At 40.7% G+C, this 23752-nt stretch overlaps 2 protein-coding genes across 10 annotated transcripts in view; one reads left to right on the forward strand and one right to left on the reverse strand.

Annotated features, from left to right (window-relative positions):
* The first annotated feature begins 447 nt into the window (after positions 1-447).
* On the forward strand, positions 448-21453 carry zranb1a (zinc finger, RAN-binding domain containing 1a). Its single transcript, XM_044338714.1, has 10 exons — positions 448-765; positions 1225-2098; positions 8625-8812; positions 9951-10104; positions 11001-11072; positions 11988-12186; positions 14739-14859; positions 16578-16707; positions 18501-18730; positions 19354-21453. The coding sequence occupies exons 2-10, from the start codon at positions 1267-1269 to the stop codon at positions 19567-19569; spliced, it is 2142 nt and encodes a 713-aa protein (XP_044194649.1). The 5' UTR covers positions 448-765; positions 1225-1266; the 3' UTR covers positions 19570-21453.
* Positions 21147-23752, reverse strand: part of LOC122971944 (C-terminal-binding protein 2) — a 106994-nt gene continuing 104388 nt past the window's right edge. For 7 of the 9 annotated variants that reach the window (XM_044338710.1, XM_044338707.1, XM_044338708.1 and 4 more), the window contains one exon: positions 21147-23034. In XM_044338710.1, coding sequence (XP_044194645.1) covers positions 22854-23034 — 181 coding nt within the window. In that variant the 3' untranslated portion in view covers positions 21147-22853. The remainder of the gene's footprint in view (positions 23035-23752) is intronic. The other 2 variants (XM_044338713.1, XM_044338706.1) reach the window with 1 other exon arrangement.

The following is a 23752-nucleotide window of genomic DNA, read 5'->3' on the forward strand; positions in this document are numbered from 1 at the left end:
AGTATGCACTAAAGAAGTTTGCAAACAAAATAAGGCTCATATATTTACCATCGTTGTCATATTTTCTGCAAATTAAATGGCGCATGAGACTAGTTTAGATTAATTTGCCGTTCACAACATTGGTGTAGGTAATGTTTTATTTATAAAATCAAATGATAACATATCTCACAATCACACTGACTTTTTGTATAAGCTCGCATTCTCCTGAATATGTAATGGAATGAATTTACTGTAAACAAATAGGTTAAGTAGTAAGTAGGAAATACGATGTATAGTAAACTTAATTTAACAAAATACACATAATTATTATTATATATTTGATGAGACGTGAAATCTCCCAGTGCTTTTGAACCTCTCATAAAATAGTTGTGATATTTCCGATAGTAGTGAAGGCAGCACAGTACTTTCCTTTTATCCAATCGCGTTGAGCGCTGAGCCAGATGATTGGTGACGAAGGCAGCGTTTATTTTGGCCCTGCTACTCATTTGTCTCAGTGTCGCCGCCATTAAACAACACGGAGGCAATGTTAACCATGGAGTATCGCGGATTTATGCCATGATTCGAGGCGCACAGAGGCTTTGCCAAGCTGTGGTTTACTCTGCGAGGGGTTAATGTGTCCACAAAGGTAAACATGTGAGAGACCAAAGGGGTCGAAATAACTCGGATTGGGAAAGGTTTGATAGAGCAGGAGGAGGGGGGACTGGACGAGAAGGGTTTGTTGTGGTTTTTCAGCAGCACTCGAGAAACGAGCGCAGCCGCGAAACGGTAAGAGTTTGACATATTTTTCTTTAAATATTATATTCTTTACGACTTGTCCCGTGGCTGTGTGTTTTGTGAAATGTTTCGTCAACTGTTGAAGTTGGCGATAGCTATGTGTGCTAGCTGGTTAGCTCAACAGCTACCAAGCTAACACTAAAGACTGAAATATTGTTGTAATACAATAAAGCCACTCATCCTGTGATTCAGGCTGTTGATCACGCTCAGTACTGTTTCTGGTAATAAACAGCTGGCAGATAATTTTTAGTTTTTCAATCACAGCACAATCTCAGGCTGCCAATGTCATTGAAGATGTCTGCCTAGTTTACAAACTGTTGTCCGCATACTCAGGAGCACCCTATAACATTTCTTCATTTGGTTTGTGTATATAAAAATACAACACTAGTTTATCATTTGTATTGACCTTCTAGATGATTCACAAATCTTTTGTTTATGGCGTACATCTAGGTGGATCTATCACCACAGTTTGACCAAACAAAGTGATCCACAATGACAGAACAGAAGGAAAAATGGTCCTGTGACTACTGCACCTATGAAAACTGGCCATCTGCAATCAAGTGCACGATGTGCCGTGCACCGAGGTCGAGGGGTCCCATCATTACAGAGGAACCTTACAAGATAGGCACTGATCTGGATCCCAGTCTGGAGTGGGACCCTCCCAGAACTGAGAGTGGCAGCAGCCTCCTCATCTGCCCTGACTCGAGTGCCAGGCCCAGGGTCAGGTCAGCCTGCATGTCCGAGATTGCTAATAAGTGGTCCTGCCAGATGTGCACCTACCTGAACTGGCCCCGGGCCATCCGCTGCACACAGTGTCTGTGTCAGCGTCCGAGGACCTGCAGCCCCACCGAGTCCCCCCAGACTTCAGGCTCCAACGCAGGCTGCCGTCCTGCTCTCCACTCCCCTGTGGACACCTGTGAGGAGTACAATGACAGAAATAGACTCAACACCCACCAGCAGCACTGGACATGCACAGCTTGCACTTACCAGAACTGGCCCAAAACTACAAAGTGTGTGGTGTGTGACCACCCCAAGCCCAACAGCCAGGAAGCCATAGAGCTGGGTGAGTCTGCAGAACCCTCACCTATGATAAATGAGCAGGACAGGGCGAGGTGGAGGAGCGGTTGTAGTGGAGGCCAGGGCCAAAGGAGATCCCCTCCTTTGCCCAAGAGGGAAGACAATGTCAAAATGGACTTCCAGAGGATAGAGCTTGCAGCCGGAGCCATGAGTAGCAAAGATGAGCAAGAGATCGACTTCAAGAAGCTAAAGCAGATAAGAAACAGAATGAGGAAAACAGACTGGCTGTTTCTCAATGCATGTGCTGGTGAGTTCTTTTTATACTTGTCCAACCAGTGCTGAAATGATTAAGGGAAAATTAACCAACAACTGTTTTATATTATTGTAAATTATATATATATATCAGGTTTTGGACTGTTTGTCTAACAAAACAAGCAATTTGAAGACATCACCTTGGACTCTGGGAATTTTTGTTGCCATTTTTAACAATTTCTTGGCATTTTTTAGATTAAAATATCCATTATTATTTGAAAAAGTAATAAATAGATTACTCAGTAATGAAAATTATAAACAGATACAGCTATAATTTGCATTCCATAATAATAACAAACAGTCAAAGTATTTATTGGGCTTTGAATGTGTGTGAGAATACTTTTGCCTTCATTTCCCTCCATGGTCCACCTGAATGGTCTTGTTGGCACAAAGAATCCATACTCATTTTTCCTTGTAACAACACTTCTATTGTGTGCCAACTTTTTTTTCCCCCTTCAGTGATGTAATGCTTACTGATGACAAAGCGAGGCACTCCAGTCAGAGGCGACTGTTTGATTGTTTTTGTTCCAATGACACAATATGTAGTTCCTTGTAAGTTCTTTTTTTGTTACAGTGCAGATGGTGCTTTACCCCGCGAAGGCCACGGTTGCACAATAGCGTGATCTACTTGGTGTTTTATTAATGAACGACAACATACTCTGTTGTTTAGACTACAAACATTAGAGTACAATAGGAATTTTGCAAGACACGGTGCTCGTCATGCCCCGTGAGAAGGGTTTTATTTCACAAGGTGGTGCTCTCAAGTGGAAACCGTCTGCTGTAGTGAGAAGCAACACATTACGGTGAATGGCAGCATAATAAAGATGTGCAACTAAATGGCTAGTAGCAATTAGATCCAACTCATCACTGAACCCCTAGCTGCCCTTGCTGTGCTACTGAGAGTGTCTTTGAGAAACTGAGAGGGTGTGAGTGCTTCCCAGCTGGTGGGGATGAATGGGCAGTCTGGGCAGCACTGCAAGAGTGGAGCCCGTGGACCAGAGAAGCCCCTGGCTCGCAGTCAACAGACCCTGTAAACAGTGGTGCTTATGTGCTGAGCAGGGGCCCCCAGGAGGCAAAAATAGCCTTGACAAGACATGAACACCAGTCAACAAAAAAAGCAGAAAAAAAAAGCATGTAGGCAGCACATGATCGGCATCCTCCTGACCTTTGCACTGATTGCCCTCTCCAGCTTGTTGTTGTGGAATAGAAACATCAGTGAGGTCACATTGAGACAGTCCCACTCCCCACCCCCTCCCTCCTCCCCCCGTGATATAGACACTTTTAGGCCTTTAACTGCCTTTTGGCTTAATTCTTAATACTGTCATGCTTTTTTATTCATGCTGTGTCACCTGACTTTTTTTTTCAGTTATGTTGCTGTTGGGTTCTTCAAAGTGTTTTGTTGGCGGAGGAAGTGCCTGAGTCGAACAGCACATTACGGCCAAGCCGAGCACTTCCTCAAGTCTAACATTTGATCTCACTTCGCTCTTCTGTTTCCCCACATTTCAAGTCAGATGTTTTCTCAGCACTCTGTATTTGGGCCAAAATCGGATGATCCCATTGATTCTGCTTTCCCACAAAAGGAAGCAGACTCTGTTTGTGTAATATTGTTCTTTTGTTTCATTGAAAGACTGTAACTGGCAAGTCTTGCTGGTGCAGATAATCAGTCTGTGTAAACATATTTTGCTCTTAGTTTTACAGTGATGTTGTGTATAGTTTGTGATTCTAAAACTATGTGGAGGAGTTCTGTTTTTTTTCGCCTTCAAGCACCAAAATGATCTTGTTGATCAGCTGAATTCTTATCTGATAGGCAAAAAAAAAAAAAAGTCAGCCACACATGACCACAACATTCTTCTTAAAATGATTATATCAGTTTGTAGAAATTATGATAAGATATATTATTAAGTCCGCTGATATTAATATACTAGCTTTTATGCAGGAACTTGGCCTGTAAAGTTGTTTGGTCACATGGGGCGTCAAGATTACACAATATTAATGTCTTTCTAGATAGTTACTGTGTCGGACTAGATGTTGATGGTGTTGCCATGACTTTGCAGACTGCTCGTTGAACCCTGACCAATCATAGCTAGCGGGCTTTACAACCTACATGGTGTTCAAAGGTGATTGGATAGGAGGGGTCAGAGGCTTCTTGAGTCAGGGATGGTGTCATAGATGTTGTCAAACTAGATGAGAGAAAGTGAAACATTCTGATGTTTGTCTGTCAGGGTGTCGTGAGGCATCCTAGTTGCAGAATTGGTCATCCTCTTTTATTACACATTACACAAGACACTTCTTTTTGGTCCAGATGCTCCATGTCTGTCAGATCAGGACATTTTTAGGGCTGATATCATAAAGTCTGATCCAAGAATAAGTGGCAGCACAGCCTCAACCAAATGACTTCTTTGGATAAACAAAGAAAGAAAGCGAACTGTTCCATGGATGTAATTCATTTTTGTTATCCACTATCCACAAATTGCTTTAATTATTGTTTTTTTTAGTTCAGAATAATTCCATATATGTTGTGCATTGTACTGTGAGATGGCAGACTCAACACTATACTTAATGTTGACATTCAAAGGTTGCATACAGTATGTGGAATTGGGATACAGATTGCATCTTAATAACTTTGACCCAAAGCAAGCCAGTTAAATGTTTGTTTTTTTCTCACACTATCTATATTCATACACCTGCAAAACAGGTCATCACATTCTTTATTTTCCATGAGATCTCCAACATGGCCAGTAGATATTTTTCAGCCACAATCGTTTGGCATCTATTTACGGATCTGTGTTTGCAAAATATCACCCAGCATGTGTAAAAGGAAACCCGGCCGTTTTTTTGGCACGTTCTAGGCCAGGTTACCTCAAGGTAATTTGTAACTGTCCTCTGCATTGCCAGAGAACATCCTCTCACAAGGCAGTGTCTGTTAAAATTAGCCAGCGTACTTCAGCGTTAACTGTGCTGTGTACCTAGCTGCCCGCTCAGTTCACTCATAACAGATGTTGAGACTACTAGCTCCTCTGGAGGAGGGGGGGGAAGGACGCTAATCTGCACAGACTGTCCTCTGTCTGACACAGCTCTCTGATAGCTTGTCATTATGAGCTACATACTGTAGCCCTGTCTGTTGTGCTGTGTAGTAGCCTGACAGTGTGATAACTGTTCTCACACTGGGTTAGCTAGTGGCTACATCTAGAGGTCATCTGAGCTGCGGATTGACGTCAAGGGCAAGAGAGCCTGAATTCTTTTTGCATATATCTCTTTTCTCCTGCTTGAATTTGTTATGAAAATTCCTCCCACATTTGAATATTAATTGGTAGTGACTAGGAACAGTACAGTCAGTTTGATGGATATTTCTGTAGTGCTTTCATTGAACATGGCAAGCTGTCGGTTAAATCTTTGCTTGTATTACAAGCAGGGACGCGGCTGCTCCGAAAGTCAGTCTTATCCATTTACAAAGCATAGGCCTGTTTTTTAAAAAGGGATTCCCATCGTTCTTTCTACATCAATTTATATTTTGCAGACGTATTTGGCCTGGTAGATTAGATCACATGCATTCAGTTGTCAGTTCATATTAGCTCAAACTAATGTCGTCTAATATAACAGCCCTGCAATAAATCCTATCTGCATGAAGGTTTTAAATTAATTAGGCCTACTGAATTCAAAATTCATGGTCATTTTTAGGTTGTAGTTTGTATTGCTGTTGAAGTGTATTGTGAGGTGTGTTTTATATTTAATCTAAACATACTTACATAAATTGGGTACCTAATAAGCTGGTAACTGAGTGCATATGCTTTATGATGGCACCAGTGTTTTGTGTAGAAGCTGCCATTTGAATAGTGAGAGCTGCTGAATTTGAATTGTTTGAATATGAGCTGTCCTTGTTCCTTAAACATATATTGAAAACAATGTAGTTGTGTGTGTCTCTCTCCACCCAAAGTTCAGTAGCCTGTGTGTGTGTGTGTGTGTGTGTGTGTGTGAATTCCTGGAAAAGCGACCATTTTCTAGTTTCAGTGCCAACATCGGTTTCCTATTTTCTGACCTTCCTTCCTCCCTCCTTTTGTAACTAACATTACACTCCTGCAAGGCCTTCATCTTATGACATACTGTGAGTGCCAATTATAACCATTTCCTAAGTAACTCAACTGATGACATTCATTGCACACTGACATCTCTTATTAAAATAGTAACTAACAATAGACCAAAGTCCAGTAACAAGCAAATAAGAAAAATCTACTAGCTGTCTCGTACACACCAAGCCTTCTCTGTCTGACCCTGCTAAAAGTTCTTCTCCTTGCACTCTGAAACTTGCACTGCTTAAAGTTAGATCTCTAGATAAAAAGACTTTCATTGTTTATGACATCATTACTGCTCACAAACCAGATTATATCCTCTTGACAGAAACCTTGCTTGATCAAACTCCTAATAAGGAGCTGAATGAAACATCAACAGCTAACTACAATTTTCTACATTGCACTCAGACTAAAAGGAAGGGCGGGGGGTTGCTGTGGGATATAATAATATTTTTAGCTGTAAATCTGTGTCTTTTGGCAATCACCTAACTTTTGAATATTTAGGTCTAGTTATTGAATATGTATATCCTGCTGTACTCCCTCTTACTGTCGTATCATCCTCCTAAACTGAGAGAGAGTTTTCTGGAAGAATTTGGTGAGCTGTTATCTAAAATCACAATTGATTTTGACAGTATTATCATATTGGGTGATTTCATTATTCATGTTGATAATAGTAACAACTGATACAAAACAATCAGTTTATTAGAATCATCACAAAGGGTCACACACTTAACCTTGTCTTTTCTAAAGGTCTTGATATTGTAGAAACAGCTGTTTTAGATGTTGCAGCTTCCAACCACTATTGCTAAGTTTTTTTTATATAATACACTTCCTTGAACAGATAAATATTGATAGATTCATTAACAAATGTTACATTAATGATGTTATGTCCCAGATCATTTGATCATGTTGCTGTCGGAAAGCTGAACGGAAATGGAGAAAAAAAAAAACAAATTAATCTATAAAAATGCACTTTACTGTTATAAGAAAAAGATGAAATCTGCCAGACAGGCGTACATTTCTCAATTGATTTAAAAAATAATCAGAATAATGCCTCATTCTCATTCCCTTCAATTGACAAACTGACTAATCCCACCAGATCTAGCCCTCATTTGCCGTTTTCTTTCAAGAAAAAGTCTCTCATATTAGAAATAATGTATCAATTTCTTGCAGCAATAAATCTGGCCTCCTGTCACCCTTACACCAATTTACTGCGATGAGCTCAATGTCTACATTCTCACCTGTTAAATCCAGAGGATGTAATTTAGTGCCTAAAGTTTTGCCTCTTGATTCCATCCCTACCAAATTGTTCAAAACTGTCTTTTTCATTGCTTTATAAATAACAGTAAATATTATTAATAGCTCCCTGCAGACTGGCATTTTTCCAGCTTCTCTCAAGCCTGCTGTCATCTCACCTCTGTTGAAGAAAAACAACCTAGATCCATCCATTTAATTAATAATTACACACCAATCTCCAATCTCCCTTTTCTAAGCAAACACTTGAAAAAGTTGTATACAAGCAACTGGATGAATATCTTTCAATTCACAATATATATATAATACATACCAGTCAGGTTTCAGAGCAAATCATGGCACCAAAACAGCCCTCATAAAAGTAATCAGTGACCTTAAGATCAACAGTGACTCACAGACTATTTCCATTTTAGTATTACTTGATCTCACTGCTGCCTCTGACATTGTTGATCATGACATTTTAATTCAATGGCTTCATGATTCATATGGCTTAGTGGGTCCTGTTCTTAACTGGTTTTCATCCTACTTAAAGGGCAGGAGCTTTTATGTTTCACTTAGTAGTTTTTAAATCCGCAGAAGCAAATATTTTCTCTGGGGTTCCACAGGGGTCAGTCCTCGGGCCACTGCTCTTTAATTTATACATGCTCCTGCTCGGTATCATCATAAAGAAACATAATATATCTTAACTTTTATATGAAGATGACACACAGTTGTACATTTCACTTTCCTCTGGTGATCTCAGTCCTGTTAACAAACTAGTAAACTGTATTGATGATATTAATTACTGAATGTCCAGAAACCTTTTTAAAGCTGAATACAGACCAGACTGAGATACTCAGTCCTAGAATTCAGAGACAGGAAATTTATTCACACTTGGCATCGCTGTCTTCGAAATACAGTGAGCAAGTGAGAAACCTTGGCATTATTTTGGATACTCAGTTTTGAAAATCACATTACCAATATGTTGTGTTGATGTTTTTGGGTTTGTAATTGCTGTGTGGGATATTTAATGTATGTTGGGTGTATGCTTCATGCTTATATTCTTATAATTATATTGCATATGTTATGTTACCCATGTTCTTATGTTTATGCCTGTATTTTTATATTTTGTTTTTCAATGTAAAGCACACATTGAGCTTACTTGTAATGAAATGTGCTATGTAAATAAAATCGCCAATTGCCATTTTCCTTCTGCCGTAGGTGTGGTGGAGGGAGACCTGGCGGCGATAGAAGCCTACAAGTCATCCGGCGGTGACATCGCCAGGCAGCTCACTGCAGACGAGGTGCAGCTTCTCAGCCGGTCTTCGGCATTTGACGTAGGCTTTACGCTGGTTCATCTTGCCATTCGCTTTCAGAGGCAGGACATGCTAGCCATCCTGCTCACAGAGGTTAGTGTGCTTATAGATATGTCTTCACCGCCACAATAAACTTTAGCCAGGTTTGATTAAACCCTTTAACACACATCGCATTTATATACACAAACACACTGACAACTCAGCGGCCTCCAAGAAGGCTTGTATGCAGCGATATAAGAAATTATAGGTAATTACTGGTGATTTTGTGACTTCATTTATAGGAGTGCATCGTTGTGCTCGAGTAAGTTGAAAGCCGTTAAAAGTGAAACTGTCATATTAGATAGGGGGAAGTCAGAAGTGCTTCTGTAATTTGGAGGCTATTCTATATTCTCTTCTCGTCAACCACGTCAGTCTATAATTGTTCTGCGCCATAGTAGACGATAACAGATGCCTGTAATGCCTATAATTACAGTGGAAGTGCACTTTGAGGATTAGGTGGAGGATTAGCCTGGCTGCAGTCCTGTCAGTGCTTCCTAATGGACGTGATGCCACAGAGCTGATGTGGTTTGCAAGGAGGGCAAGCAACGATTCGGAACAGCACGGAGGGCTGCACAGTGAAGAAAAGCAATGAGATTGGAAGAGAAAAGACGGCACAGATATTGCACATAAAATATTCAGACTTTTGTTACTGTGGTCCTGCTCTCTGGAACAAGCTGCCTGCTGACCTGAGGTCCATCACAACTGTGTCTACACTCAAAAGCAAACTCAAGAACTTTCCTATTCTCCCAGGCTTATAGTTAATTACTGTGTGTGCGTGTGTGCGTTTTTCATTGGGACCTTTTCCGCTATGAACACAGAGTTTTATAAATTAAAGATTTTCTTGTATATGAACCACTTTAAAGACTCAGTGGAACAAATGAGTTAATTTTTAAAGATAGGTTCAATTTCCATAACTTAGGTAAATATAAAATATTTATAATAAGATTATGCTTTGATAATTATTCAGATTCATGTCAATGTTTAGCCATGTTTACCCACCCCACATATATCTGACCTAATGTTGTGACACCTCTATGTCTCTTGTTTTAAGACTGAAAATAATCACTCTCATTTTCTAAATTTAACCGAAACAGTAACATTTTTTTACGCTTTACATGTGTCTCAAGTATCTGATCATGCCCATATTGGTTTATTTATCTTCCTGTATTCAATCTGTGTGTTTGTCTCTTAGGTGAACCAGCAGGCAGCTAAGTGCATCCCCTCCATGGTATGTCCCGAGCTGACGGAGCAGATCCGTCGGGAGATTGCCGCCTCACTACATCAACGCAAGGGAGACTTCGCCTGTTACTTCCTCACTGACCTGGTCACCTTCACCCTGCCTGCAGGTACCCCACGATACTGTGCAGCTCACATCATTTCGCTTAATGGACTTCTTTGCAAATGTGTAATCTAACACCACTGTTTATCCTTACATAAATTAAGCTTCATTAGCCTGCGTTGCCAGAATTTTATTTTCCCCTGTAGCCTCAATAAACCACTCAACAACCAGTCTGAACATTTGTCTTTTTGAGGCTTTTGGATAAAGTTTGACATGGGATATTAAAAGCTACACGTACTCTGCCAGGGAATAAAAGGAAAAAAAATAATATTGTGATTTTGGGGATTGCTCTCCTCGCACGTAAATATACAGCATTTCAATGTGTGATGTTTTTCCCACTCACTGGAGAATTGGAAGAATGATGGCCAGCCTTCTTGTGCAGAGAAACAGCAGCTCAGTGTCCCATCCCTGTGGCATAATGTCTTTACTGATATGACATGCACTTTGCTTTTCAGAGCCACCAGTTGTATTCTGCTGCCACTGCCGCTGGGATGAAAGATTATGCAGGCTTCACTGATAGATTAGAATTTTTTTTTTGTGTTATGCCAAGTATTTCTTTGCAGACAGAATTTGGCCCGAGGCCAGCTGCAGGGCTCTCTCGTTCTCTGTTTCTGTCTCTCTCTCTTTCAGACAAAGCCAGTGCCATTCACTATTGAGCCAGAGAATAGCCACCAGTGTTCTGGCTTTGTGTGTGCACAGTTCAATACACACAGAAACACAACATGCTGTACAGAGCTTGTGTTTACAGTGTGCCATTGACAAAATGTCAGCCAATGAATGGAATTGCGAAGAACATCCCCTCTGTGTGTCATTACTGTAGCGTTTTTGTGGCCCTCGGTGCAGTGTACCATTAGGTTATAATGAGAGTGAAAACAGAATATATTTCACCATGTGTCTCTGCAGATATAGAAGACCTACCGCCTGCTGTCCAGGAGAAGCTGTTTGATGAGGTTTTGGATCGAGATGTGCAAAAAGGTATCCAAGAGTTATTCATGTTCATATCTAATGTCTGCCCGTATCCAGTCACATGTATTCAGTCATGATGGGTTTTGGTTACCTGTGATTCATCCGGCTATGCTGTCGTCCAGTGTGCGCATCAGCCATCAGCCACAAGAGGAAAGGACTTGTCTGGTCTTGTGCTCTTCTGTCTCCAAACAGCTCACCACTTCCTGCTTCATCTTCTGTCCCCTCTGTAATTAGGTTAATTGAGCTCACTGGTTTCCTTCCTGCACACTTAGCACATGACACATTCACAGGACTGCACTCTTTGTGTCTGTGTGTGTGAGTGTGTGAGTGTGAAAGCTTGTGAACATGCATGTGCATTTTTGTATTGCACTGAAGGTATCAGAGGAGTCTTGTGGCCTATTTAAGCCTTCATAAACTGGGTTAATGGGGAGAGGTGCTCTGGGTTTTTGGTTTTTCCCATAGAAAGAAGCTGAGGAATCAGTAAATATCTGCAGCTAAGGAATCAGTAGAGGTATGTTTAATGGTATTTCAGGTGGACAGGAAAATGCTGAAAAGCAGGTTCTGCATAGCACAATTCATCTCCATAACTTCTGGCTGCAGCAGTTGCATATTTGAAACTCAACACAGCAGCTAAGCTCCCATGTGGAGTTATGTCTATCAGGTTTTAAGTCAGTGCAAAATTGTGGTTGTTCTTATAAATCCAGTGTTATTTGTTCACTGGTCAGCTGAGGTAAAAAAAAAAAATGCAATCACCGTCACATTTTCTCTCCTAAAAAGTTTAATTTCACTCAAGAAATTATCCTCCTTGTTGCTTTTACTGAGGTTTGGCAAAAACAGATTGGCATGAACATGACTTTATGGAACCTGTTCTCCTATTAGTGCCCTTACCTCCATGCATTTATCTGTCTGTCTGTCTGTATACAGAGTTGGAAGAGGAATCTCCTGTCATCAACTGGTCTCTGGAGCTGGGCACACGTCTGGACAGTCGTCTGTATGCCTTGTGGAACCGCACTGCTGGAGACTGTCTGCTGGACTCAGTTCTGCAGGCCACGTGGGGCATCTACGACAAGGACTCTGTCCTCCGCAAGACCCTTCATGACAGCCTGCACGACTGCTCTCATTGGTGAGGCACCCAACCTTACACTCCAGTCCCTATAGTCATTTACATCCAGGAAATCTTTCTGTTTTTTTAGTACTTGAAATACTGTAATTTGCAATGCAAAATGAAACATATCTTTTTGAAATATAAATTTGACACAATAAGACACGTCTGGCTTTCAGTATTCCTAATTATTATGGAAAACTAACTTGAACTATGAAGCTTGACATCAGACAACAGTTCAATCAATTGCAACATTTATGTACATTTTTGAAGAAATAAATCCCTAAATACTTAAGACCCAAGTCAAAGTTACAAATGTTACATTTAAGTAACTGAACATTGGTAATGACATACAGTATACAAAACTGAGTACACCCCTACTCATTAAATCATTAAAATGTTAAACGGTTCAACATTGTATCATCTTACAATAACTGTAGTATTTTTAGGGTGGAATGTAGGGTATTTGATCTTATTTGTGACCACCGAAACAAAAATGATTATACCTGTGACTTCCAATTAAGACTAATTGCCTGAACAAGGGTAATAATAATAATAATAATAATAATAATAATAATACGTTTATTTGTACAGTACCTTGCATACAAAAAAATGCAGCTCAAAGTGGTTTACAACAAAATAAATAATATGCACCAAGTGCTTCACATCAAAAAAGACATAAAATGAACATAAAAACGTAAATGTACATAAGATGGAAATAAAACCCACTTGGTAATATTAATAAACACAAGATAAAATAAAGTGAAAATACAATTATACAAGTGTTTCACCTTGTGTGCACAATCTGTAAATCAGCACTTAGGCCATATAAAAGAACCTGTGAACACCCTGACTTTCTCACTTTTGGCCTGGGTTGTGTCTAATGCAACATGGCTCCACATGGTGAGGAATTGCTTGAACAAGCAAGAAACCAGATTGTGAGACTTCATAAAGATGGGAGGGGGTACAAGATCATCAGTAGGCTACTGAACAGAAGCCAAAACACAGTTGCAGCAGTGGTTAGGAGGTACAGGAGGATACTACCAATAACAGAAGGCAGTGGCCGTCCTTGAAAAATGACGACATGCACAATTCGCTATTTATGCAACCTTGCATCGAAAAACAGACGGGTAACTGCTTCTGACTTGGCACAAGGATTATCTGTGCAAATTGGTGTTTCAGTGACTGCTCAGACAGTGTGAAGGACATTGCATGAAGTTAACCTCTATGGATGAGGTTCAAAAAGAAATCCATTGCTTACAAAACGGCACAAAACTGCAAGATTAAACTTTGCTTAAGACCATGAAAAGATGCCTGAAGCCTGGCGGCACATTGTTTGGTCAGATGAAACCAAAATAAATTTGTTTGGCTCAGATGGGGTCCAGCATGGTTGGCATGGACCTGGCCAGGACTACCACAGTGACTGCATAGTACTGACTGTGACACATGGAGGTGGGAGTGTGCAGATGTGGGGCTGCATGAGTGCAAATGGTGAAGGGGAGATGACCTTTATAGATAGCATTATGAATGCAAGTTTGTATACCCAAATACTGAATGAAATGACTACTATCTCAAGAAGGATGACAGGAGAGGGATTTTCCAACATGACGATGATCTCAAACACACTGCAAAAATTGCATAAGAGTATTTAAAGAAGGAAAAAGTGAAAACTATGATCTGCCCAAGTATGTTCCCCGAATTGAACCCAGTAGAGCACCTTTAGAGTATCTTAAAGAGGAAGGTAGAGCAACAAAAACCCCTCCAGCAAAGAGAAGCTGGAAACAATGACAGAACATCTCTCCACAGATTTGGGCAAGACTGGTATCATCCCTGCCCAGGAGGATCCAATCTGTCATCAAAAACAAAAGCGGGCATACAAAATAATAAGAATGGAAGTGGAGTCTCACTAATGAAGGGTGTGCTTACAGTTGTTGCAGTTCGTTCTTAAATACGAACTTTTCATTATAGTTTATTTAGTCAAACATTCTGTTTTTCAAGTGAATTGGCTTAATTTTTCTTGCCTAAGAGGTTATTCCACTTCATAGACATGTTATAACTAATGGTGTGTTAAAGGTTTTCCTGGTTGTCTGCAGCTAGTGGACTGCTGTTGCCGTCATGTCTCGCTGGCATTTGGCAGTGGTTTTAATAATTTGACTTACAGGCTCGCTGTAGATGCATTACCTCAGGATATTTACATACTTCCCTTAGCACAGTCAAATACAGGATGATTGATTGCTTAATAAAGGTAATGAATGAAAGCGATGTTCTAATGTGTATTGCAGTAGTTCTGAGGATTTTGTTCATCTATGACTGTGTGTCTTCTTATTATGAAACACCTAAATTTAGCGTTTTTTAAAGGTCTTGGATGTGGTTATTCTCAGTCATTTGAGGCTGACAGGAGACACTGTTTCATCAATGTTTGTTCTCTGTGCACTACTTTCAGTCGGAAAAATGTCACCCTGCTATGTAAGCAGGGTGACATTTGATACCTAAATTTGATTAAAGTGAACTTTAAAACAAGTGTAACCAAATGTAAGACATGCTTTGATTTTTTTATTATTTTTATTTAATAGGTTTTACACACGCTGGAAGGAGTGGGAGTCGTGGTACTCGCAGAGCTTCGGTTTGCATTTCTCCCTGAGAGAGGAGCAGTGGCAGGAAGACTGGGCGTTCATTTTGTCTCTGGCCAGCCAGGTAATTACGAGGTTCCTCCTGGTTTACTCACATCCTTTAATTCACAACCGAACGAAAGACAGAAAAACAGCTCAGTACGGTGGTGTAGATGTTAAGGACGGGGGGATAATACCTGGAAAAAATAAAAAAGGATGCATTTTCACAGGCAGAATGGCAGGTTTATGATCATCATGTTAGAAATTCAAATGTCATGTAATAGTAGAAATGACACCAAATTAATTATGGCTATGATCTGTTTTAGAAGATGATTAAACTGCCTGTCACACATTTAATAAATGCAGGAAGTTCACCTCTCATTTATACAAAAAGAGCAAACTGTATTCTGTCTCCTTGTTTTTATTTTTATTCATATTTTTGCTGTTGGAGAAAAATAAGGTAAACAAGAAAATCTTTCTTCTCCTGTGTAAAGGCACCCTGTGGATTTTTCTTGTAAACAAGCGCGCTTCTATTTACATTCAGTGTTTCTCACCAAAACGCATTGTGTATGAATCCTTTAGGCGTAACACACATGTTTGAATGCAATTCCTTCCTCATGAAACATTTATAAAGCAGATATTTCTTTAAATTGCGATAAGTCCACAGCAGCGGTGGTTCATGTCTTGGTTTTCAATTTTGGTGTTTATTTACGTCTCATCACACGACTCTTGAGAGCCGCTGTCTTATAGTGGCCAGGAAGTCAGACAGAACTCCAGTTGCATCAGTCTGTGGCCATGTGTGCACAGTATTGTACTTGACAGCGCCTTTGAGGAACCATGAAATTACATTTTTTTTATTGATAAAAACAAATTAAAACACTAAAGCCCTTAGAGGAAGACAGAGAGACAAAAGTCTAAATATTGAAACCAGGATCAACATGCTGATAGACACAAACTCATAAACTCACAAAAAAGATGAAAGCAATTTAATACTCCTACATATGAGCACAGTGTCATCTTAATGCCTTTTGGAGTGTTGCTTATTAACTTTCACACCACAAAAGCTGATTGACCTGGATTGATCCGAATGGGGGAAACACAATTGGATGAGAAGCACAAGGGGGAAGGTGGTTCGTGTGTGTGTGTGTGTGTGTGTGAATGACAGGAAGGACATAAGCAATTATCGTAGATCCCCTCAGATGGAGTTGTAGATGGACTGACAGACAGCTCATCTGCTAGGCTGGCACGCCCGCTGAAGCAGCACTCCTTCCCTAACATGTGACCACAGGATTACAGGCATTTAGCTCCCGAGAGCCACTCCACCGGCAGTATAAACAAACACAGCAAGAGCTACCATGTGATAACCTCGTCTAAAGGCTTTGACAGTGACGGAGAGATGAGATCCAAAAAGATAAGATCAGCCTTTATAATCTCTCTTAAGTATGGATGACTTTGAAGCCCCCCTTTTTAACATGAAATGCCATTGTGGCTGTAGTATATTTAACAGCACAGCAGTTATGTAATCTGCTTTCTGCTTATTCAGATAGTACAACTGAGAGATGAGGAGGAGCGATAGGGTGGCACGCAGACCTACTCAGACCTGCTGTGTTGCAGGTTCACAGTGTGCCGGACACTCTGAGTATCGCAATACGATCGCAGTTCTTGGCAGCGACTACTTCTCACCCTCCGTCACTATTTTTAGTTGTGTTGATATTGAATGTACAATTGGGGAAGTGTATATGATTACATCTACTGTATGACTGTACATGTCTTCTGTTTGTTTCTCCTTTTTCCTCCACACAGCCCGGGGCCAGCCTGGAGCAGACACACATTTTTGTTCTCGCACACATTCTTCGCAGACCGATCATAGTCTACGGAGTGAAATACTACAAAAGTTTCCGTGGGGAAACGTTAGGCTACACTCGTTTTCAAGGTGAGGCAGGATTTGAATAAACTTGAGAGATTTTAAATACTCATTTATATTGTGAAACTGTGCTGATTATTTAACGTTTTAGTCAAGCATGGGTTCACCCAAATTACAAAGACTTTCACTTATCTCTTGTGGTATCTAACCATGCAGGGGTTTTTTTTGCTGTTCACAAGCTGGGAACAGTTTTGATAAGAACCCATAGTCCCCTTAAAACTGTTGACAGGCAGTGCATTTTAGTAATTTTCCATAAATAGAACCCCATTCACCTCCATTGTATTGGAGTGAATGCAGAAAACTCAGAGATGGATATCTCAAAACCTGGCCAAATAAAACCAGTTGACCTGGCTTTACTGTATTCCACAAGAGGTAACTGAGAAAATGTTCATTTTAGAGGGGATAGATCATGCTTTTTGTGATATATATGTGTGTATATATATATATGTATGGATATATATATATATGTGTGTGTGTGTGTGTGTGTACATGGTCGAAGTTCCAAAATTTGAGGGAAATGTGTGTAAAAATGCCCCCTGTGGGTCAAAGGTCAGGGCTTCAGCCTGCTCTGAACACTCCATTTGCAATGTTACCTCTACATCCTCCTCGTGATGACATCAGATTGTTCGCGCATGCCCAAAAAACGCCTGTCTGCTTCCGTAGTCTTTGTTGCTAAGATTGTTCTATGGGTTGTGAGCATTGTCCACTCATATTTTGGATCGGATTCGAGCTTGAACATGTACAGATGTGTTTGAGCGGTTTCCATTTTGAGTAAAGAGGAAGGAAGAGAAGTAAAATCCCACTACTACTGTTTGTTGACAAAGCCTCTGCAGAGATGCAACTTCTGGAAGCTAACCAATCAGAACAGATTATCATTAGGAGGATGGCCTTAAAGAGATAGCAGCTAAAAAAAACCTGTTTCAGACAGACGGTTGAACTGAGGGGTTGCATAAAGGACCAGTGTAAGATAAATAAGGAGTTTTTAAACTGTGAATCATGCAAAGATATACCAGTAAAGCCCCAGAATAAAAAAAATATAGACCTGTAAATGTGCATATATGTCCCCTTTTAATATGGGATGAACTGACCCCTTAGGTTCACTCAATGAACTGACTATGTATTTCTAAAGGCCCTGAATTTTATCATGGAGTTTGGCTTTGAATTCTAACTCTGCACACCAGCAACAGAGCATGAAATAAGGTCCTTGAGTCTTGCTTAAAGCCATTTTTATAACTTGTGAGGAATAAGCAGGAGTTTTACAGTATATGGAAACTAAGGAGAGGACAGCTGGGGAGTACAGTCACTCAGTAGCGCATCATATCTTTACCTCAGTTAGTCTTTTGTACTGCCTTTCATTTGGATAAAGAAAATAACCTCTGATGATCCATATACATTCAAATGAGTGTGCAGTGCGGTAGGTCATTGAACAGCATTAAATACTAACCAGAGAGAAGTGGAGTCGATGTAGAACTGGTGACATGGCTTCAGCCTACATTGCACACTAATTGTGTGGTGATTGGTAGTGTGTGTTTGACCTGGCAGAAGCCAGAGAGAGAGAGGAGGGAGGGTGAAGCAGGGCACCAGGGTGCGCCACAGAGCAGTTCTGTGCCCACAATGGGTCAGTTGTCTCTACTCAGCTGAAACGCAGCCACTTCTGATGTCAGGTCAGATCTGAGACGGTGCTTGGCCCCGAGTGACATTCACACACACAGCGGAATCCGAATATACAGCCGCAGAGCGTCGCGGCGAGCTCCCAGCTGGTCTGACTCGCTTTGTGTGTGTGTTTTGTTGTACGTCCTCAGGTGTGTACCTGCCTCTGTTATGGGAGCAGAGTTTCTGCTGGAAGAGCCCCATCGCTCTGGGCTACACGCGGGGCCACTTCTCTGCCCTAGTGGCCATGGAGAATGACGGCTATGACAATCGCGGTGCGGGTGCCAACCTCAATACTGACGATGATGTCACGGTCACTTTCTTGCCACTGGTGGACAGCGAGAGGAAGCTGCTGCACATTCACTTCCTGTCTGCACAAGAGGTAGGGACTGATACTAACATATGTAAAGCTAGAGCTCTTTTTTTTTTAATAATGAAAACATTTTGAATTTGAAAGGACCAAGAAATCCTGCATACCGTCGATGACTTGTACTCATTTAATGAACGATCAATCCTCAGACCAAACACTTCCTGATGAAGGTCTGAGAATTGTAATAAAGTGAGTACATGTGATTAACAGTGTGCCGATTTTCTTGGCCCTTACACAGTCACAATTTATGATCTGAAGCACCTGCTTACAAGATTTTCTGGAGTGTAAGAACTTTGTATGTTACCTGCTAAAACCGTTTTGAATTAAAAAAAAAAAAAAGTTGAAATAGAATTTTAAAAGCATCATTTACATTGTAAAAATTCCACAGTTTTACCAAATATTTCCTTGCAGCAAAAACCACAACAAAATGAACAAAAATAACTTAACAGATATGCTCCCTTTTTGGTGAAAATTGGAGACTTTTGTACAGCTTATGGTGTCAGATTACAGTAAAGTGTACTGCTGTGAAGTGGCTGTCTAGGTTTGCGATACAAGAATGCGGTTGCCAGTTGTTTCATGCCTTAAACGTTCCCCCCGTTTTGTTTCCGTGACGCCTTGTTTGTCTCGCGACTCAGATGGGCAACGAGGAGCAGCAGGAGAAGCTGTTGAGGGAATGGCTGGACTGCTGCGTGACAGAAGGCGGCATGCTGGCAGCAATGCAGAAGAGCTCTCGCCGCCGTAACCACCCCCTGGTCACCCAGATGGTGGAGAAGTGGTTGGACAGATACCGCCAGATCCGCCCATGTGCCTCTCTCTCTGACGGCGAGGAAGAGGAGGACGAAGACGAGTGAGTGAGGGGGGATGTAGAGGGGGGGTAGGGGGGGGGAGAGAAAAAAAAAGAAAGAACTGGACACTGGCTGCAGCTTGCAGGCTCTGGGAGAGTAACTTACTATCTACATTTCTTTCTTTTTCTTTTTTTTTTTTCTCCAAAATGTAAATCTTTAACTTGTAATAATGCATGTGTTCTGTGAGCTCTGTGATAGAAAAGATACCAGCACCAACAAACTGAATCCTGATTACTGCTCCTATGAAAGCACATCAAGTCCACTTAGTTTGCCTTCCTATACTCCGATTTTTGTTATCAAAGTAATTATCTTGTATTACTCCACCTGAGAGAAATACTAGTACATATAGGAAAATATACTGTTCGTATTTAAGGAAATCCCGAAACTGCACTAGATGAGAAATTTCTTTTTTTTTTTTTCAATTGCCTGACAGAAATTTTGCTTATAACTGAGAGAGGAAGTTAATCCTTGTTTGTTTGTCAAGGTTTAAAGAGCACCTGTTTTCCTGATTGCTGATCCCTCTGCATCCCCTTCTGATGTTGGATTGTATTTATTTGTTTAGGAGAGTTAAGGTGCTGAGGTGATACCTTCTTTTTTTTTTTTTGTTTTTTTTTTTTTTTGTTTTGCCCCGTTTTATCTGTGTTCCGTTTGATCCATTCAGTCTTGAAGTATTTCATTTTGCACAGATAATACCTACATTCTGTGAGGGGAGGGAGGGAGGGGGAGGGGGTGGGGGTGGGGAGGGCCGAAAAAAATGACGTACAAGTTTACTGACATTTTTACGTGTGATTTAGTAGCTCATGTTGATGTTAGAGTGGGTGGTGGTGACGCTGGCGGCGGGGGGGGGCGGGGGGAAGAGAAAACCAAACACTCTGCCTCTTTCTATGGAGTGCATTAATATTAAATATGACTCACTTGCATCCTCTTTGTTCTCTCGTTATTGTGAATTTAATGTGACTGTTTGTGTTTTGTTTCCTCTCATAACAGCTGAAATTACAGTTTGTAAAAAAAAAAAATCACTTGGTGACGGAGGGTGAGAATGTTTCTAAGTGTAATTTGTCAGGCTGAAGAGCAAAGTTGTAATTAGAGTTTTTAGAGGAACTGAGCCAAAATCTGATCTTTTAACGTCTTGTGAGCAGCCTATGAATCAAAACATCAACACAGAATTACTCTTCACTGTAACTAATATATTATGTTCAACAGGATCTCTATAGTAGAATGGGGAAACAAAAGCATGAGATGAGGAAATCCAGACAATTTACTAGACAATAAGGGTTGAATAACTACAAATACAGTGAACTTTCTATCATCAATAAATGGTTTAATAGTTTATTTAATTATAGGGTTAGTAAATATTGTTGGTGTCAATTTTTTTTGTCTTTTTCATGAGTCATTGCTCGCCCATGCAGCATTTTAGTTTCCACTATGAGAACCTGTTGATACTCTAGCGCCCCCTTGTGACTGAGGATGAAACAATACAAAAGGAAGGTGTCAATCAGGAAAAATATAATCTGAACATACTGTGCTAATTATGCAACGTACAAAAAGTCGATCATCATAATCAAACAGTCGGTACAGACAGCTGGTTCTCAGAATCGTATCTTTTATTTGAACTGCACTGAATGCTAAATGTTCACCTTGTACAAGAAACAAATACAAATACTCACACTAAAAACAAAAACATACTGCTGGCTGCCTCGTCTGCTATTGTTGGGACACTAAGTAGGAGTTTCTGCTATTGCTCTTACAGAGTACAGGATGCCCCAAAGAACCTGGCCTTCAATAGAAGAAAATATAAGAAAGAGAGAAGAGATAGGGTGGATCACATAGGACTATGGTTATAGGAACATTTAACTAGGCAATACAAATCTAACAGGACTCTTCAAAACTCTTTAACACCAAAAACGTGGGATGCGCCTTGTATATAAAAATACCACAATGGAGAGGATGAGGGAAGAGAAAATATCCAGACTAACCAGATTAGTCATATCTTTTTTTTTTTTTTTCCTCAAAGACAAAATTCTGGGAATAAACAATATCTGCAAAAAAGTGTTTTCCTGAGTCATTAAGAAAAGTTTGCTTTAACCCTTTCCTGTCTTCAAGAGTGTGAACTGTGCTCAAAGAACGGAGGGAGTCGCAGTTTGTCCGCCGCTGCTGCCGCCGCCGCCGCCGCCGCCGCCGCCGCCGCCGCCGCCGCTGAAATAGATGAGATCGGACGTCCGGTGGCTGTCAGTCATCTTCAGAAATGTCAGTTTGTCGGCACAGATGCAGTCACACCGACCTCCTCGAGATTTTTTTAAATTTTTTTTATGATTATGGAAAATGTTCTCTTCAGTCACACAACTCTTAATAACTAAAAGGAAAAAGTTAAATATTTAGCTGGCGCCTCCCTCTAAGTTCATCAAACTTCAGCTGCAATCAAGTGTATAAAGTTTTGTTTAGTGTTACCTGCTGATTGCCTCAGAAAATAATCTCAACAGTTGATATATTGGAGCAAATTTATGCCCTCTAGTGGTGAAAAACTGTAACTGATAGCTGTCATTTGTATTATTATTGCCAGGAAAGGGTTAAAACCCACTCTAGATTACTATAACTGATGAGCAATCTTTTCTTTTTGTTTGACGAATGATAAATATATATAAGTTGATAATCCATTTTAAGTCATTCACACTGAAGATCAAAAGGAAAAAAAATAATTCTCTTCTGAGGCATAATGAGGGGCCTAAACAACACACATTAGTTACATAAGGAGGGTCGGAGCTGGGTGGAGGAGAGGTGGGGAGGATCAGAGAAGGGAGGGGTTGGGGGCGGGGCGGAGGGGGTAAATAAGGTCCAGTAGCACATGATGCCAAAGTTTTTTTTTCTCTTGTTCTCCCGTTGGTGTGTCGAGATGCAGGCCTACGTCTCCCATGAGCTCTGAGGTGTAAAGGGTCGGGACAGAGTCTCATCGCGTGGCTGGGTAATCCCGGAGTGCTAAAAACACTGGACTCTGTGTCCACAATCATAGGCGTGTCCCGAAGAAAACAAACAAAGAAAAAAAACATCATCATCAAAGAGTAAAGTCGGTACTGAACCCAAAGAGACAGAGAGAGTAAAAACTAAAACGTTAAAAGTACAAATTCCCCGGAACACTTCTTTTGTTCCCAGTTGCCGACTGATTGACAGGCAGCCGCTTGAGTCGTTTCACTGTCTCTTGGTCCCAGTTGGTCAGTTGCTTTGTGATTGGTTGGTTCTGAGTGTCGACGGGTTGGAGATGAGATGTTACCGTTTTTTTTGAATCCCTTCTGCTGCTATTGCTCGGTGAGGTGCTCTCTGGTCTCGCCGTGTTTGGAGGGCTGGTTGGGCGACGGGGCCTGGGAGGGGTGTGTACCAGAGGGCAGGGTGTGGGCGATGGGCACCCCACCTGGCACCATGCCCTCTAACGCCCCCGGGATGCCGCCTGGAGCCACTCCAACCACACCTGGCGGGTATCTGGTGAATGGGGGGGGGGAGGTTAGAGATTAGTGTTGAAGATGGAGCAACTAGCGGAGTGTAAGTGGACTCACGGGTTGATCAGTCTACATTCCCAACAACGCAAAAGAACCAAACCATCATCTACTGATACTACTGACTCTTTTCCATCTCGGGAACCTTTTTTGCTGCATTTCTGTTACCTGCTTCTGACAAAGCAGTTGATGTGTGAACAAAGTGACAGTTTAGTCTGGAAAAAGAGCAAGATGAAGAGGTAGAGAACAAGTTTGCTGTTTCAAAGCGGTTAGTACTAAAGCAGTAATATATCCAGAAAATACTAGATTCTATCCAGCAATTACAGTGTTTTCTGTCTGCATGTGTCTTTTTTAACACACACACACAGTCACGTAATGTGAACACCATGTGGAAAAAATTGTATGGCTGCAACTGCTTATTTTCATTTTATGATTGTTTAGTCTATAAAATGTCAGAAAACATTTGTTTACAAGTTCTGAGAGCCCGAGTTGACGTTTCCAAATAGCTTGTTGTGTCTGACCAACAGTTTAAAATCCAAACATATTAAATTTTATAAAGATATAAAAGAGTGAAAAGAAGCAAATGGCTGTTTTTGAGAAGGTAAGAAGCTTCATAAATCAATTTATCAATTAGTAAAACTGTTAATTATCTTTTTCTTTCATTGTTTCACCTCTAAAAAAATTGCATCTTAAGCAAAAATGTT

Source organism: Thunnus albacares, chromosome 20 (assembly GCF_914725855.1).
Source record: "Thunnus albacares chromosome 20, fThuAlb1.1, whole genome shotgun sequence".
NCBI lineage: Eukaryota > Metazoa > Chordata > Actinopteri > Scombriformes > Scombridae > Thunnus > Thunnus albacares.

Coding starts and splice junctions, on each gene's coding strand:
- zranb1a (XM_044338714.1), top strand. CDS start 1,267: ATGACAGAACAGAAGGAAAAATGGTCCTGTGACTACTGCACCTATGAA. Junction 11,073..11,987: donor GGATCGAGATGTGCAAAAAG/GTATCCAAGAGT, acceptor GTCTGTATACAG/AGTTGGAAGAGGAATCTCCT. Junction 14,860..16,577: donor TTTTGTCTCTGGCCAGCCAG/GTAATTACGAGG, acceptor TCCTCCACACAG/CCCGGGGCCAGCCTGGAGCA.